At 37.7% G+C, this 14,949-nt stretch overlaps 1 protein-coding gene across 5 annotated transcripts in view; it reads right to left on the reverse strand.

Annotated features, from left to right (window-relative positions):
* Window positions 1-14,174, reverse strand: part of COL19A1 (collagen type XIX alpha 1 chain) — a 202,462-nt gene extending 188,288 nt beyond the window's left edge. For 4 of the 5 annotated variants that reach the window (XM_084284379.1, XM_084284377.1, XM_084284380.1 and 1 more), the window contains exons 1-4: window positions 13,685-14,174; window positions 13,084-13,213; window positions 5,169-5,243; window positions 4,869-4,968 (exon numbers count right to left, since the gene is read on the reverse strand). In XM_084284379.1, coding sequence (XP_084140505.1) covers window positions 4,869-4,968; window positions 5,169-5,243; window positions 13,084-13,177 — 269 coding nt within the window. In that variant the 5' untranslated portion in view covers window positions 13,178-13,213; window positions 13,685-14,174. The remainder of the gene's footprint in view (window positions 1-4,868; window positions 4,969-5,168; window positions 5,244-13,083; window positions 13,214-13,684) is intronic. The other variant, XM_084284378.1, reaches the window with a different exon arrangement.
* Window positions 14,175-14,949: the final 775 nt, after the last annotated feature.

The following is a 14,949-nucleotide window of genomic DNA, read 5'->3' on the forward strand; positions in this document are numbered from 1 at the left end:
CATTGCCACTTTCATTAATATTAAACTGTATTACTATAAAAGTGTTTGATGAAAACTTTTGAAAACTGGTAAGTTGCACAACTATTCAATCTATATCATATTTAAGAAATATGTACACCAGTTCTTAATATATGTCTTAATATTATTTTTTCAAGACAATTGCTGAATCCCACTGGCCAAAACAACTCATAAGCAAAACTAATCAGAAGTCATGCGCATGTAAGATGCTCACTGACTGCTAAATTCAAATGCAAGGTACTGGGTATTTTGTTGAATAGACAGAGGCAGAGAGCAGACTGCAAAGTCACCCAGAGGTAGGTGCCTTTGGGAGTAAAGTGCTGGTTAAAAGAAGGCTTCTAGGAGTAAGCACAGAAACTGCCTCACTAGATGCCAGTGGTGTTCAGGAAATGCAATTCCATATGCATTCCACAGATGCATTTTTTGCAATTATAAAGGTTAGCATCAAAACCAAACCAAACACATGTATAAACGTTCTTTCATCATCTATTTCTGTTCTTAGCTGGGAATGTACCGGCAGAAGCAGTAACATTATTTCTGTATCTTGTAGCTAGACATCAGGAAGGGGGGAAACACTTTCTCTGAAACATCGCCCAACCCACAGTCGCAGATCTTTCAGCAGCAATAAATGAAAACATTGCTGATGGAGCTGAGTAGTCCAAATACAGTCAAAATCCAAGCTCTTTTTCAGTATCTTAGACCAAAAGTAGAAGAATTCCTAACAAAAGTCGTAAGAGTAATCCCAATTGCTCTAATTTTGAGATCATTTTAACAGCCAGCTCTGACAATCGTGTCAGTAAATGAATATGAGCTATCAAACCAAATGAGCTACAAGATAAGAAAACAAAATGACTGTGCCATTAGGATTTCCTAATCATAAACAACAGATGTCCATTTCAAAAACACTCTGAAATTCAGCTGAAACCAACTTGCTACATCTCTTATTAGCTCTGTACAGAAATTTCAGAGCAGAAAAAGTGGCCCACAAGCAAGCCAGACAAGTGAGAACAACTGGCATCTTTAGAGAAGGACAGTGAAACTATTTCAGCATCTTGCTGTTTACTCTAAAGCTACTGAGGAGCAACAACAGCCTAAAAGGCCTGATGCCAGAAGCTCTGAGTATTGCTGGCAGACGTGAAGGAGTTGCTATCAGCACAGAGCCCTCCACCACTTCTGTCCGCAAGCTTTACACCGAACTGGAATAAGTGGTGTAGACAGTACGTATTAGACTCCAGCTAAAAAAATGTGACTTTAGCTAACAAAATGTGACTCCATAATGTACTTATTGAAATAAAATCAAAACATAATAAAATTGGTGTTACTATGATTATGTAATTAGATTGCCTACATAACTGTAGGGTTAATTTCTTTAGGATTCAGAGGTTCAGTTATACTACTTTAGTCCAGAGTAACTTCTAATAATGTCTGTGTAAGAACTGCAATACAAAACTCACAGTTTCTGAATTTAAAAGTCACTTTTTAACTCTGAAAAGATTAAAAGATTAGTCACTTACACAAAACATCAGAAGTTACCCACATCCCACCACAACACATATCATGTGCATATCCCCTTCCCAAAAGAGATAAAGAAATAGAACCAAAATTCAGCATAAATAGATATAATCGATTCCCCAAGCTGACACTGCATTGTAAATTATTTACAACATATAAATAGGTGCAACACTACTCCAGGTCCATTGAAAAAAATCAAAATGGCATCACACAAGAAAAATGGCACAGCATAGCTTTCTATTACCCACACTACGACTGAATGAATGAAATGCAAGAGGAGATGTGCCAAGTTACTTGATACTTGCTAGTCAGCTTAATCAGATACTCTCAGTTTCCTGCAGGATGGAAAACAAACACTGTTCTGCTACTTACTGCACACCACGTCTACTAACATATTTTCTGAGGCAGAACGATCCTAAAAACCTCTGAGCATCTAATAACACAAGTGTTCTGGAACTACACAATCTGCCATACTGTAAGAGAAGAGGATTTAAATAAAATAATATATTACAAGATATTGGACATGGGTATCTGAGATAAAGTAAATTATAAAATTATGATGACAGGTATTCCTGCTTCACTGAAAACCTATAAAGTCAAATACTCATTTTGTGCTCCTAACTGCCATATGCCCTTATTTAAAAAACAAACAAACAAAAAAAAACACCTCAAGTTCAGGAGACTATCAGAAATACTTTAGATACATACTTCAAAACTTGTTTCTCTGAAGTCTTAATAACAAAAAGCTATTATGTGTTTGGTATTTGGAATAAGAAAGCAAATTATTTTCTCAGTTATAACATACACTTCTCTGTGAGGAAAGGTTTAAAAAAAAAGCAATAGCAACGCTATTGCCCTTAAGAACTACAATCTAACATAAATTCTACAATGCTTTAATGTTGCTGAAAATATTTTAGCCCCCCCCCCCCCCCGCTTTTTTTTTTTGTTGTTGTTTGGAGAGAGACATGTAAAGAGGTACAATTTACTTCCACAGCAGGCTGACAGAAAATATCATGTTGTACCTTATTAACATTAATAACGTGATATTATTTTTTAGCCTAACTATATTCAAACCTTAGCACTGACTACAATGGTACTTGGTTATCATTTCAGATTCATCCAGTTGAAGTTTTCATCCACTGGATACTCATTTTTAGGAGAAACTGGAAAAACTTTCTCTTTAGTTTTTCTTTAAAGTCTATAAACTGAAGAAAATAATGGGGTGGAAGATGAATGTGAGAATCCATAGACACTAACGAAACTAAAGCAACTGTCCTCCAGATTTACCATTTATTGAAGTTCTTTATCCCCTGGGCAAATTGGACTGGAAATAAAGAAAAACTACCAGTTTTTGTTTTCCTTATTTTTGTCTCCAAGAGTCATTCTCCCTTCCAAACAGCTGAACAGAAAAAGCAATCTGTTAGGTTCCTCTCCCAGCAAAAAACAAACAAACAAACAAACAAAACAAAACAAAGTAAAAACAGAAGCATTCTTTCTTTCAAGAATATTTCCTTCCAATTTCTGGGAATTAAGACTTTATTGAGTAGTAGCTATCAACCGTTACATGACTTCCCCCATTTTCACTGTCCTCATTAATAATAATTTTTTAAAGAATTTGAATTAGTACTTAGGCTTACTAATAAAAGCAAGTAAAAATCCTCAACATTTTCAACCTCAACATCATGGCCAGAACCCTTCAAAAATATCAAATTCACAGAAATCATTTTCATTCACGGATTTTCCCCAAAGTAATATGATTTTAAAATAATGTCATTAATCTGTCCTCTTAAAATTTCTAGCTCTTTTCACTCCATTTTTTGTCATTGATTTGCCTACATTTTCAGAAAAAATGTAAATCAGCTTACAATATACATTTATCTGATTGCACACTTAGCTCTACTTAGTTTCTTATTCCTCTACTATTCTGTATTCTCACATTTCTCTCAAATTCTTGTCCTGAAATAAATCTGTAAAAATTTGTAAAATGAATAATAACATAAAATAAAATAAAATAAAAAAGCTTTCTTATTGACAAACTTTCAAAATAGTTTTACGAAAGACTCATATTTTGGTACTTAATTTTACCTGTTTGTCTTCCAAGGATGATCTTGAAAATACTAGGAAGACACTTATAAAAAATAGAGCTCTCTCTGTGTCAAATAATTTTATCTAGTCATTTTTCCTTCAATAACAATCAAAGAACTTTAGAAGAGACACTGATTACTTTGTACAACTTCAAAGAATTATGCAAGTATACTAATTGAACATTTACAGTACCTAATATTTCCAAAAAAAACCTTAGATATTCTAAGTTTCTAGTTAGAGCCTAAGCGGTATTTCTTTAATCACTCTTGTCTCCCAGAGATCACTTCATTTTTTGCCTGGGTGTCTCTGATCCTCTCTCTTTCTTCTTCAATTACTCTGCCAACAAACCCCACTTTGGTTTTCCCAGGATCAAGCTGAAGGGGAATTCTAAGGGCTTGGATGTATTTTTTCCAACACAACCAGGTGACAGAATTCTTGCAACAGAGAATACCCAACCTGAAAACATGGGAATACAGTTAGTCCCCACATCATCACAAGAACATGCTGTACAGAAACAACAGTCCCATGACTCAGAGCACATCTCAACCACAAAGCTCTGAGAGGATTCTCTTTCTCTCCACTGTCCAAGGATGAGGAACTTGAAACTACATTCCTAAATGCATCTTACCATCTCCTCGTCTTAATGAGGTCTTAAATTCATGCAGTTCCATTATGCCTTACTCTCTTGTACCCTCCTTTTTGTTTTTCATGCAATCTCTGCCCTTCATTCAATTGTCAGAAGAGCATGCTGCCTAGTTTCACCTCTACTATGAGTACCAGCCATTCTTTTGGTGCTCAAAGGCAAGATGTCAAATTCACTGAAAAGATATAATCATGAAAATACAGCATTTAAGAAAACTGTGACTCTCTCTTTTTTTCCATGCAAACAGCCAATTTCATTGAGGGAAGATTAGTAAGGTAAATACTTCCTGTCACGCCATGAAAGTTCTTTGTTTCCTTCGTTTTTATAAATCTTTATGTATAAACAGCAGAGTTTTCAGTATTAGAATTACAGTTTGAGAATAGGATATTCTCAATTAACTTTCTTCCTGGATACTTCCAGATTTCAGAAAAGGAAACTCCTGAATCAGACTGATTCCCAAAAACTATCACAGATGAAAATGCCTAAAAATGGACATGCTTATCTTTCTGTAGTGTCCTTTGATACACTGCTTAGTGTATCAGATTATTAATAGTATTTGGTCTGAGCTTCCTAATTAAAGACTCTAGGATGAAATTAGTATCTTACTTACTTTGTGTCTCTGATGAGAGGAGCACTTCCCAGTTTAAAGCAGATTTTTTCCCCTCCACAAGACGTCAGTCTCAAAGAAAAGCTTTCTGCCAGATCAAACCCTGCAGAATATGATACACTGATTTAGTTTACATAACACAGTTTTTTAAAAGCATGGGTAAACTTTTTAGCATGCTGGGTGACTTTCTAGAGGACAAAAAGTTATTTTGAAAACCAGTACTTTAAGTTACAGAAACTGACAAAATTCATTTTACCAATTGATTTAGATAATTTACTCTTCGTATTAAAGAAAGCCATTTACCTGACAAACCAAGACTGTCTCTGTTGATTTGTTTGAGATGATGAACAGCTGTTTTTATTAAAGGACACACAGCACCTTCAAGAGAGCACAGGTTAATATTTCTCATAAAATTCTACCAAATGAAAATGAAACAGAACAAACCATCATGACAGGTATAGTCATAGCAGGAATGTTTCTTTTAGTTTCTCTATCTTTAGGATATAGAAAATAGCAATAAACCAAATCACAAAACCTAAATGAGAGCAATAATAATTAATTTTATACTAATTTTCCAATAACATAGGCAAATATAAATTTGATTATGTTTTAATTCAACTGTTTAGGATTAAAGCGCACACGAATGACAGAACCAGAAGTTCTTACTATGAACCACAGTTCTTACTATGTTGTTTCCATCTACAATACTCTATAAAGTAGTCAGATCGGTTCTAAGGTTGTTGTTGTTTTTTTTTTTTTTTCTGATTATATTATTAGAAAAAATATTTTTGATTAAGAAGACATTACAATGAATCTGCAACAATATAGCATGAATGATTACTGTTGCAATAACCTGTTGTTACCTCAGTGAACATTCATTTCAAAATGTGGATTAACAAGAATACGATCATATCATATAATAAACAATGCAAGCAATATTTATACTTTGAAAATTAAGCAGCTTTACAGGGGATTAAGTCTGAACCAAAGTCTTTAGGCATACAAACATAATGTTCTAAAAATTGAAACATGGTAAATTCTAAGGCTATCTCTAGCCACATGCTTAGATCAAACAATGTATTATTATGCAGCATACAGTTTGCATACTTTTTTAAATATGTGCAGGAATACACACTTTTATGAAGCACATACAGACAAATATCCCTTTTGTGCATGGGTCAGAAATAGGGCTTTTTCTTTTTTTTTTAAATAAAAAATAAAAATTTAAATAGCCCCACTAAACCTTAAGGAAACTGTCAAAAGGAAACCAGCAAGCAGGATTTGGCCCCTATTAAGAGCTCCTTGTCGATCTGATGTGACTAAGGAAATGGCCAAGATATGTCAAAAGATACTGAGCAGTGAAGGTCAAGGGGCTTTCCAAAGTGTCAGTTCAATAAAAAAAGCAAGGAGAAGTGTCCTAGCATTAACCTGGAAATCATCTATATTTAAAGGTTTCCAAGGGCATATAGACAGGGTTGACACTTAAAATAGCTATATTTGTAATTTTAAAACATGTGAACTTTGTCATTTTTTCTGTAGTAATGCAGAGAGCACATTAGCCTTCAAAGGTTTTTGATTCTATTAAATGCATTACAGTATTTTATCTGGACTACAAATGGCTAATCAGAAACTACCAGTAAAAATGAAGCTAAATTGTATAATACAGATATAAAGAACTTTCCTATCAACGCGGTTAATGAAAGGCATCTCAATTACAAGTAATATGACTTCTAAGTTGATTTATTTTGAAGGCACTGAGACAATTTATTCTTTCCTTCCTTCATATATAAAAATGTATATATATACATGCATTTACGTATATATGCTTATACATAGTAACGTGTATGTTTGTGTACATACTTATATACAGTACATGCATATATACTTATATATGTATACACAAATAGATACAAAGTTTCATGAGAAATAAGAAACATATGCATTGAAAACAACTGTAACTCCCATTATAAATTCCTTTTTCCCAAAAAAAAACCAACATGCTGAACTGTTAAGAATATTCATTCATTCTGAAATCTCTGAAACTGAAATCTTTCATCACTCTCAGTTTGTAGGGAGTGTGGAATTACATACTAACATAGCAATTTGAATACACCATTTACCATACCCATTAAAGGACAGAAAGAGGCTCACCTTAGATACTCTTTAATCTGCAGACCTGGGATTTCAATCATTTATAAAGATTATTAAACTATAGATTTGTATCTATACCCACTATAGAGCAACAAATTGGTTATAGTAGATTTACAGAGGCATAGCTACAAGAAATATGTTGGTGTAAAAAAAATAAATAAGAAAAGCCTCTTATGGCTGAAGGCACAATAGCTTGTCATGCATGGAGCAACAAACATCTTAATGTATTTCTTTTTTTAATTAACGCAAAGAATATGGACAGACTCATTTTTCCATTGAATTACTTTACAGTTCTTATAAAAAGAGCAGCCAGATACAACCTGTTGTAGATTTTACCTTGAACTGCTATAGTAAGAGATATAGCACCAGAGATTAAAAAACAACCTTTTTTTTTTTTTTTTTTTTCCAGCACTAACTTACAAGAGGGCTGAGCAACTAAGGACTGGGGTGTATTAGCTTATTCCCTCCAGCCACTTTCTTCCAACTCCAAATAAAGAATCAAGCCTTAATTTCTGTGTTATCCAGATGATAGCAATGATTCCTCACATGCCACAGACTGGACTGTGGACCTATTTTTATCGGTGGCATAACAGTCACAGCATAGACAGGCTATGTAAATGTTACTTATTTGGTTGGTTTCCATTTCCCTTTGAAAACTGAAAGGGTTACTACAATTATTCTCCTATCTTATGCTGTTGGTTCACTCCTTTAGTCCAATATTATTTTATCAGAGAGCTAAGACAAAATCATAAAATATTAAAAACCAAAAAGCTCTCCACATGAAGACTGATAACTTTAATTGCTATAGATTGATGAAAATTCTTTCTAGAGTTTACACAGTCAAAAAGTAAGTCTCTTCCAAGATTTTTAGTACAGCTGGCAGATCTTTAAATTCTCTTTGGCCTGAAACAAAGCTGCTCAACCCATGGATAGCTGAATTAGAGGATCTACACGAAGACATTCAGGAAAGGAAAAGTACACGACAAACCCTTATCCAGATGTAGAAACCACACACAGCAACCTGCCCCGTTATAATACATCACTACAAAACTAGAGAAGAAAAACCAACAAGCTTACAATATAATAGGTTGCTCTACACGTGATAAAACTGAGTTTGTTTTGATTGAAGTCCACAATTCATATTAGAATGGTGATGTCAAAACTGAAGTTACCATACCTATAAATTAATGAGATCTCCTATTCATAGGAATAGGATCCATTAATCTTTGGAAATCAGTGAGCTGTACATAGGTGGTTATTATTACAGAGTCAACCTAATTACTTCAATACACATATCGATGTGGATAAACCAGGTGTGTCATATATAACTATGATCTTCTGTCTCTCCACTGAGAATCTAGTAAGGAAAACTTTTATTTTTTAATAATAGAATTTTGTAAAAAAATATATTCTAAGTAGGGTGGTTGCATCTAGCCTTGCTTGCTGCAACATGCTAAATTGCGTCCTGAGTTCTTATAATGGTCAGATCACTTGTTGAAGCATTCTGCAGCTTCCATCTAGGTCCCATGCTCAGTTTTCCTTTCCATGAAAACTCAGACCCATAAGACTCTGGTGCATGCTTCAGTCTCACTCTTACAGACATCTCTTGGGTGCACTTCCTGATTGGGAACTGTAGCTTCCAGTAAGCACTCTTGGCTTTTTTAGGACGTGGATGAACTGAAATGACCAGATTCACTTCCCAAATACCTATCTGCTACTTTGTAATTAAAGCTCATGTTTAGGTGAAGTTTCAGTTGCTGTCTAACCCACTGATGTGTACATTATGAGGGCACCAAAGCTTCTATCAGAAAACACAACTGGATAAATTAATATGGCCCAGTAGCAAAAAAAAAAAAGACAGCTGTTACATACACACGATATGTTGGATTCAAGCTTCAGGAAGAATTCCAAATTATCGAGGATTTATCTCACATTCTAACTGGATCAGGCTTCATAAAAATATAGGTAGAATGAACCTTTTCAGAGTGTGTGGCTGACTTGTTGGATATCATTGCTAACATTTGCAAGCCCACCTCACAGGTATTTATACTGAAGATGAGGGTGCTATACTCAAATACTCTGTTGGACTGCTTTCAAACAGGGTCAAGGAATTTAGTCCCTCACATATCCATAGCCTCATGTGCAGAGCTACCAAAAATGAAATATGTTTTTTTTTTTTCCTCTTTTTATACTGAAAGCCACTACATATTGCATTACAATATAGGTATTAATTAAGCCAAAGATAGAAAGAGGAATAAAGGAGACTGAATCTACAAATTTGTTGATATAGGAAAGAAATCAAGTCCAAGCCCAATGATTATTTAGACAGTTATGTAAACAATTAATTGCTTTGTTAGAGATTAAGAAATTCTTACCAAGTTCAGGTACTAGGAGTATGGTGTACCTGCCTCATGCTCACAGTAGACCTTGGAGAACTGGATTCTCCCATGAGGAACAGGTGGTAGGGGGAAAAACAGGACGTTGTACTCAAAGTGTATATCTTGGCTACAGGATATTTTATTTTATTTTTATTTTTCAGGGAAAGGGAGGGAAAGAGAAAAAAACAAACAAACACACAACTGTAAGCTAATCTAGTCTACAAGCTTCACTCTGGGAGAATGTGTGTAGTCTCTCTTATGTACTATTACTCACTAACTGAAATGGCTCTCCACAGTGTGCAGGCTTTCATGAATCACATCCTTACAGACAGCCAAAGTTCCTTCTTCGCTGCCCAAGAAGGCTTACGTTTTACCTACATGTTAAGAAATCCAAGAGTGCAATAGTCATTTAAACACTGCAGTGCTTACAGCAGTTTGTGGATCCAACCTTAAACGTTCAGGGTTAGAGTTTAAACACTCCTAGTATTAAGACTATGAATGTATTTTATATGAGAGTGACTACAGAGCCTTTATCTTGATTTTGAGAATCATCTAGCTGTATTAAAGGATGAAAACTGAAACTGATTTGCATGCTTGAAACCACTCACTGTATTTGGGTTAAAGTGCCTATCTGAACTCATGATCTAGAGCCAATACTTTTCACAACTCATTCCATGTCAAAAGGCAATGGAAATTCACCATGACTGACAGTCCCAAGACTTTATTTATGCTACATTTTTCATGGGTTAGCAAGTGACTTTGAAAAGGATTGATTGTTAAAGAAAGTTGAAAAAGCAACAATGATCTGGGAATGAGACAAGAGTATTAGTATTCTTAACATGGAGCAGTTAGGAATGATCAGATTAGAACTTCATCTGTCACTAAAGAAGGAGCTCATGTCCATGCTCCAAAGCCAAATGCCCCTAACAATACAGCATAAATTTACAATGTGAAAATATTCTTGAAGTCAGATTAAAAACTGGACTGGGGAGAACTCCTGAATCCTCTCCATCAGATTTACTACATTCTGTCATTAGAAGTAAGTGCTTCCTTCTGATGAACCATCAGAATACCAAAACTTCTTAACAAGTGAGAACTTCAAGAAACGCTTGATGTGAATCTAATGGTTATTGGCCTAAAGCGGACTGGTTCAAGAAAGCTCACTCTGATATTTTTTCTAATACCAGTATTTATTTAGTTCAGTATTGACTTGATGAATAAATCCCAAAGTACATTCAGAATGCCAGCTCAGAAAGTTCTTTCCTATGTGTACATGGAAGTTAAACCTTTCTCTTGCACAAGAGATTTCCTTCTGTATATATACACCCCCCCCACCCCTCCCCTTCAAATCAAGGTTAATTTACAGTTTTCCCTGCATTTGAAGCCCATTCTCAGTCAGAACTCACCTGACTCAAACAGATCAGGTGAGATTTTTCAGGATGCAAATGCAATATACCAATATCCTATCTAAATGAGTTTTTGCTGGAAAAACGTTTGTATTAGCCCAGTGTGAAATAAACGCTATGCATATGTTGAAGGGAAGAACCTGGGCAGATCCTGAAGGACAGAAGCAGATCTATACAGAGCTGCTATTTGGGAGAGAACAAAGGCCCAAGGAAGAGGCAGTTAATAAAAGAAATAAATGGAATGGGGGAAGACCAGATACACTCTCTTCTTGAAATGTGCACACTTCCAATCTGTAACAGATTCATCTGCATACAAATTATCAAGCTACAGAACAAGACAATTTTGCAACATGGGATACTCAGTTCAGCAGGATGGGGCAGATTCAACAACAAGGTCTGCAAACGCACCCACATCACCTAGCACTTCACCCTTGCAGGGTCTGTTCTTTCTCAGCTCTTGCTGGTCTACAGCTTGTATTTCTGTTTTGGATGCTAACCGCCCTCTAGGATGCTAACCATCTCTAGGAAAGTCTCTTTCCTGTTGTCACCTTAACACTTCACTCTAAGTCTATTCTGTGCTGTTGGCAGACCTGTACATGCTGGCAGCTATCTGCTTGTTATTCCTCACCATCTGCTCATATCACCTCATACTGCAGAAGCCTCTCAATTGTACACAGTCAGTTGTTCTCAGGAAAGGTTCAATCTCTCCTCTTCCTCCCAGGGGTTCCACTTGACCCATATTTGATCAATTCGTAGCAATTAGGTTAGGGAACACTGCAACCTCCCTCCTGGCTGCCCAGACACAAACTTCTAAAGAAACATAATGTACAGTTCAGATGTACCGTTCACTACCAGTTCAGGTTATCTGTCACAGTCTGTATGACAGGTGTACCTTTTCCTACATTTTTTTTTCCCCATCTAATTAAAAGTGAGAGAAAATGCTTCCTGGCATTTTGTTTTAATATTTTCTTAAGTTATACATTTTTCCATTTACATTATTAGGGAAGTTTGTGCACTCACACCCTTCTAGCCCTTTAAAAAAATTCCCTTCCATAATCCACTATATAGAAATAACATAGAAAACAACCTATTTTGCTTCCTTTAGACAACCAAAGAGAATGATTGCACAGCTGTTATGTAAGGCTCACTCCCTAACAGGGGTTAAGAACAGTTCATCAGTGGAGCACTTAGCTTTGCTGCCCTAAAAATACAAGGCAAAAAAAGTATTTAACTTAAACTCAGATTCTTTACAACACATTACTCCTAACCCACACGTTACATTAATTATTTATTAAATATTACTTTTTTTTTTTTTTCCCCTGGAGTAATAAAAGGATTATTATACTAGTAATCGACTTTTTAAATTTCTTGGGCCCGAGTTTCAAAGGTGTTATGGAGATTTAAAGTTGTTGTGTATGTACAGATTCTATTATCTTCTGTTATCTGTGCCTATTATCTTCTTATCAGATTTCTGGAAAAACAGCACCACTAAAAATAAGTCTCATCTTATAAAAAAGGAACAATCAGTAACTCTTTCTAACTCTAGCAACAAGTATGTTTTCCCTCCTGATAATTGGAGAACAACTCTAGAAAATTAAGGTACATGTTAGGGCTTACCAATTCTAGAAAACTGACAATTCCTTATTTTATAAGCACACACGATGTGCCTTCAAGACAGAATTTACCACACTTGGGAGAGCCAAAGTCGAGTTTAAGTGCAACAGCTAGATAACACGCGGACAGCAAGAGAGAGAAGAAAACGGAGAAGTATGAGAGTAATTGCAGAAGATGAGTAACAGCTTTTACACTAAACAAATTCATTATATTCCCTTCCTCTGCCTGCTTAAGTGCAAGGTTCTGTCCTACTCTAGGCCTGTTAAACTTAAGACTTGGTTTGAAGATTAAGTTTAGGTTTAGGTTAGGCTAACGTGCATAGCTTGTTTAGGTTAATGTAATCACTGTTATAAAGCCACATGGTTTTGTTCACAGAAGTTTTGCAAGCCCTGATGCAGAACCTTAGTTTGCACAGTAAGTTGAAAAAATACAAAATACAACTCCTAGAAACTACAACTACTTCTAAATGTGAATCTCCCAAGCACGTGAAAGACTGCTTTGGAATTGTTTCTAACTTAGACTTCTTCAAATAGAGGTTAAAAAAAAAAAATCCTTTGTAATTTTGCCTGCTTGTACACTTTATTTTCTGTGTATTGTCATTATTTGTCTAAATGTTGATTACTGAGATTTATGCTTTTGGTCTGTGATGAGCAAGAAAAATGGAAGTACCTGTCTGGTCACTGACAGCCACACAAGTAGAAACAGGGAGGAGGAGGAAGACTGCCATACAAAGCCAAACTATGCAGGATCCAGTGTACTTCATCTCCCCCTGGACACATGTGAACAATCAGCTACAAATCTGAAACAGAAAATAATCACATTCAGAACAATCTCTTCTTCAAGAATTTCTTAACTGTAAAGAAAAAGAGTAAATCACTTGTTAAATGTAGTGTATAATTTATCTATTTTAAGGAGATACAAAAATAGACGGAAGTAAATTTAGAAATAAATGACAAAAATATTCCTTTAGTTCTCTACTAAGGTCCTAAATAACGTCAGAAATATTAACTGAGATATATTAGCTGTGAAGGCACTAATTATTTATTTCATTCGTGATGACCCATGTTATTTTTCTTCCAGTTTTCCAATCTCAAGCATGCCAGGTTAACTGGTCAGTGTCACACTGCTGATGCGGTCATCAAATTGAACACGGACAACGCATGATACTTTTTAAGTACAAGCAAACAAAAATGTGGCATTTCTCTTTATTGCAAAATACACTGCAAGCACTTGTACTGAGTTTACGGTTTAGACCTCACAGAAGTACAACCTGGCTTCAACTCTTGTCAGCACAATAATCAGCGTTCCTTCCAAGCCAACGGTAATTTAGAGAAACGTCAGAAACCAGCGAAGGACAGAAAACACTTTTCTAACCGCGTTTTCTCTCAGAGAAGCAAACCACGCAGCGACGATGCACTTTTAGCCGCTCTCGTCGCACGGCATCTCCCGCCGGCAGCTGCCCCCGGGGCAACTTTTCCAAGCGCCTCCCCAGCAGCGAGCGCCCCTCCGCAGGGCAGTCCCGCGGCGTGCCCTGCACCTGCCGCACCAGCAGGTAGCTCGCCCCACAGCGGGCTGCGCCCCCCGGCAGGAGCAGACACAGCTCCTCGCCTCGGCTCCCCGCCGTTTCCGAGAGCCTTCAGGGGGACGCGGCGACCCCACTCCGCCTCGGCACGGCTCCGCCGCCCCGCTCCCCGGCCCGGAACCTGCCTGCGCCGCTCGGCCCCGGCCGGTGGCTCCCTCACGGGGCGCCGGGAACCCGCTAGGGCGCCGCCGGAGAAGGTGGCGCCGCCCGCTCCCCTCCCTCCCTCTTCTCTCCCTCCCCGGGGCCGCACCTACCGCGGCCGAGGGAGCCCTCTGCCGCCCCGGCCCCGGCCCCAGCCCCGGCCCCGGCCCCGCCAGGTGTGCCAGCGGCTGCCCCTCGCCCCGTCCCGCGGTGGCCGAGCCTGGAAGCCGCCCCCCATCCCGGGCACCCTCCCCCGGTGCCGGGCCCCCGTTAGAGCCCGCGCGGCGTCGGCCGCTCCCGCTGAGGGGAGCGATGGGCGCTGACACTTGTAAGGGCAGCGAGGTGCCCGCGGTGAATAAAGGTGCCCGGTGTTGTGCCACGTTACGTCAGTTTGGCCGCCTGTGTAAATTACTAAGAGTTTACTAGGACCGCTTGCGTCAGCGTACTGTCGCATGTACCTGTGGTCACCCCCAAGCATGCCCTACGCACCTACACAGCCACCAGCAGGCTCCTATTGCACAGGCTGATTACAGCACATCAAAACCCTATCGTCTATATTCTATTTACATACTTAAATACAGACAAAATCAGTACTAAACTTAGCCAGCACTTCTAAAAACCACAGGAACACTGAAGTAAGCGTGCGTACCTGAGGTGCTTAGGCAATTCCCTGCAAATAACGAGTGGCTTACCTTTAATTTTTATTCTAGTTTGTCCCCCCGAAGCACCGAGAACGCCTGTGCAGAGCTGCCGTGGTGCCGAGGAGTTGCTGGAGTGAGTCTCCAAAGAGTGGTGGAGGGGGATGCAGCTCT

Source organism: Netta rufina, assembly GCF_964035555.1.
Source record: "Netta rufina genome assembly, chromosome: 3".
Taxonomy (NCBI): domain Eukaryota; kingdom Metazoa; phylum Chordata; class Aves; order Anseriformes; family Anatidae; genus Netta; species Netta rufina.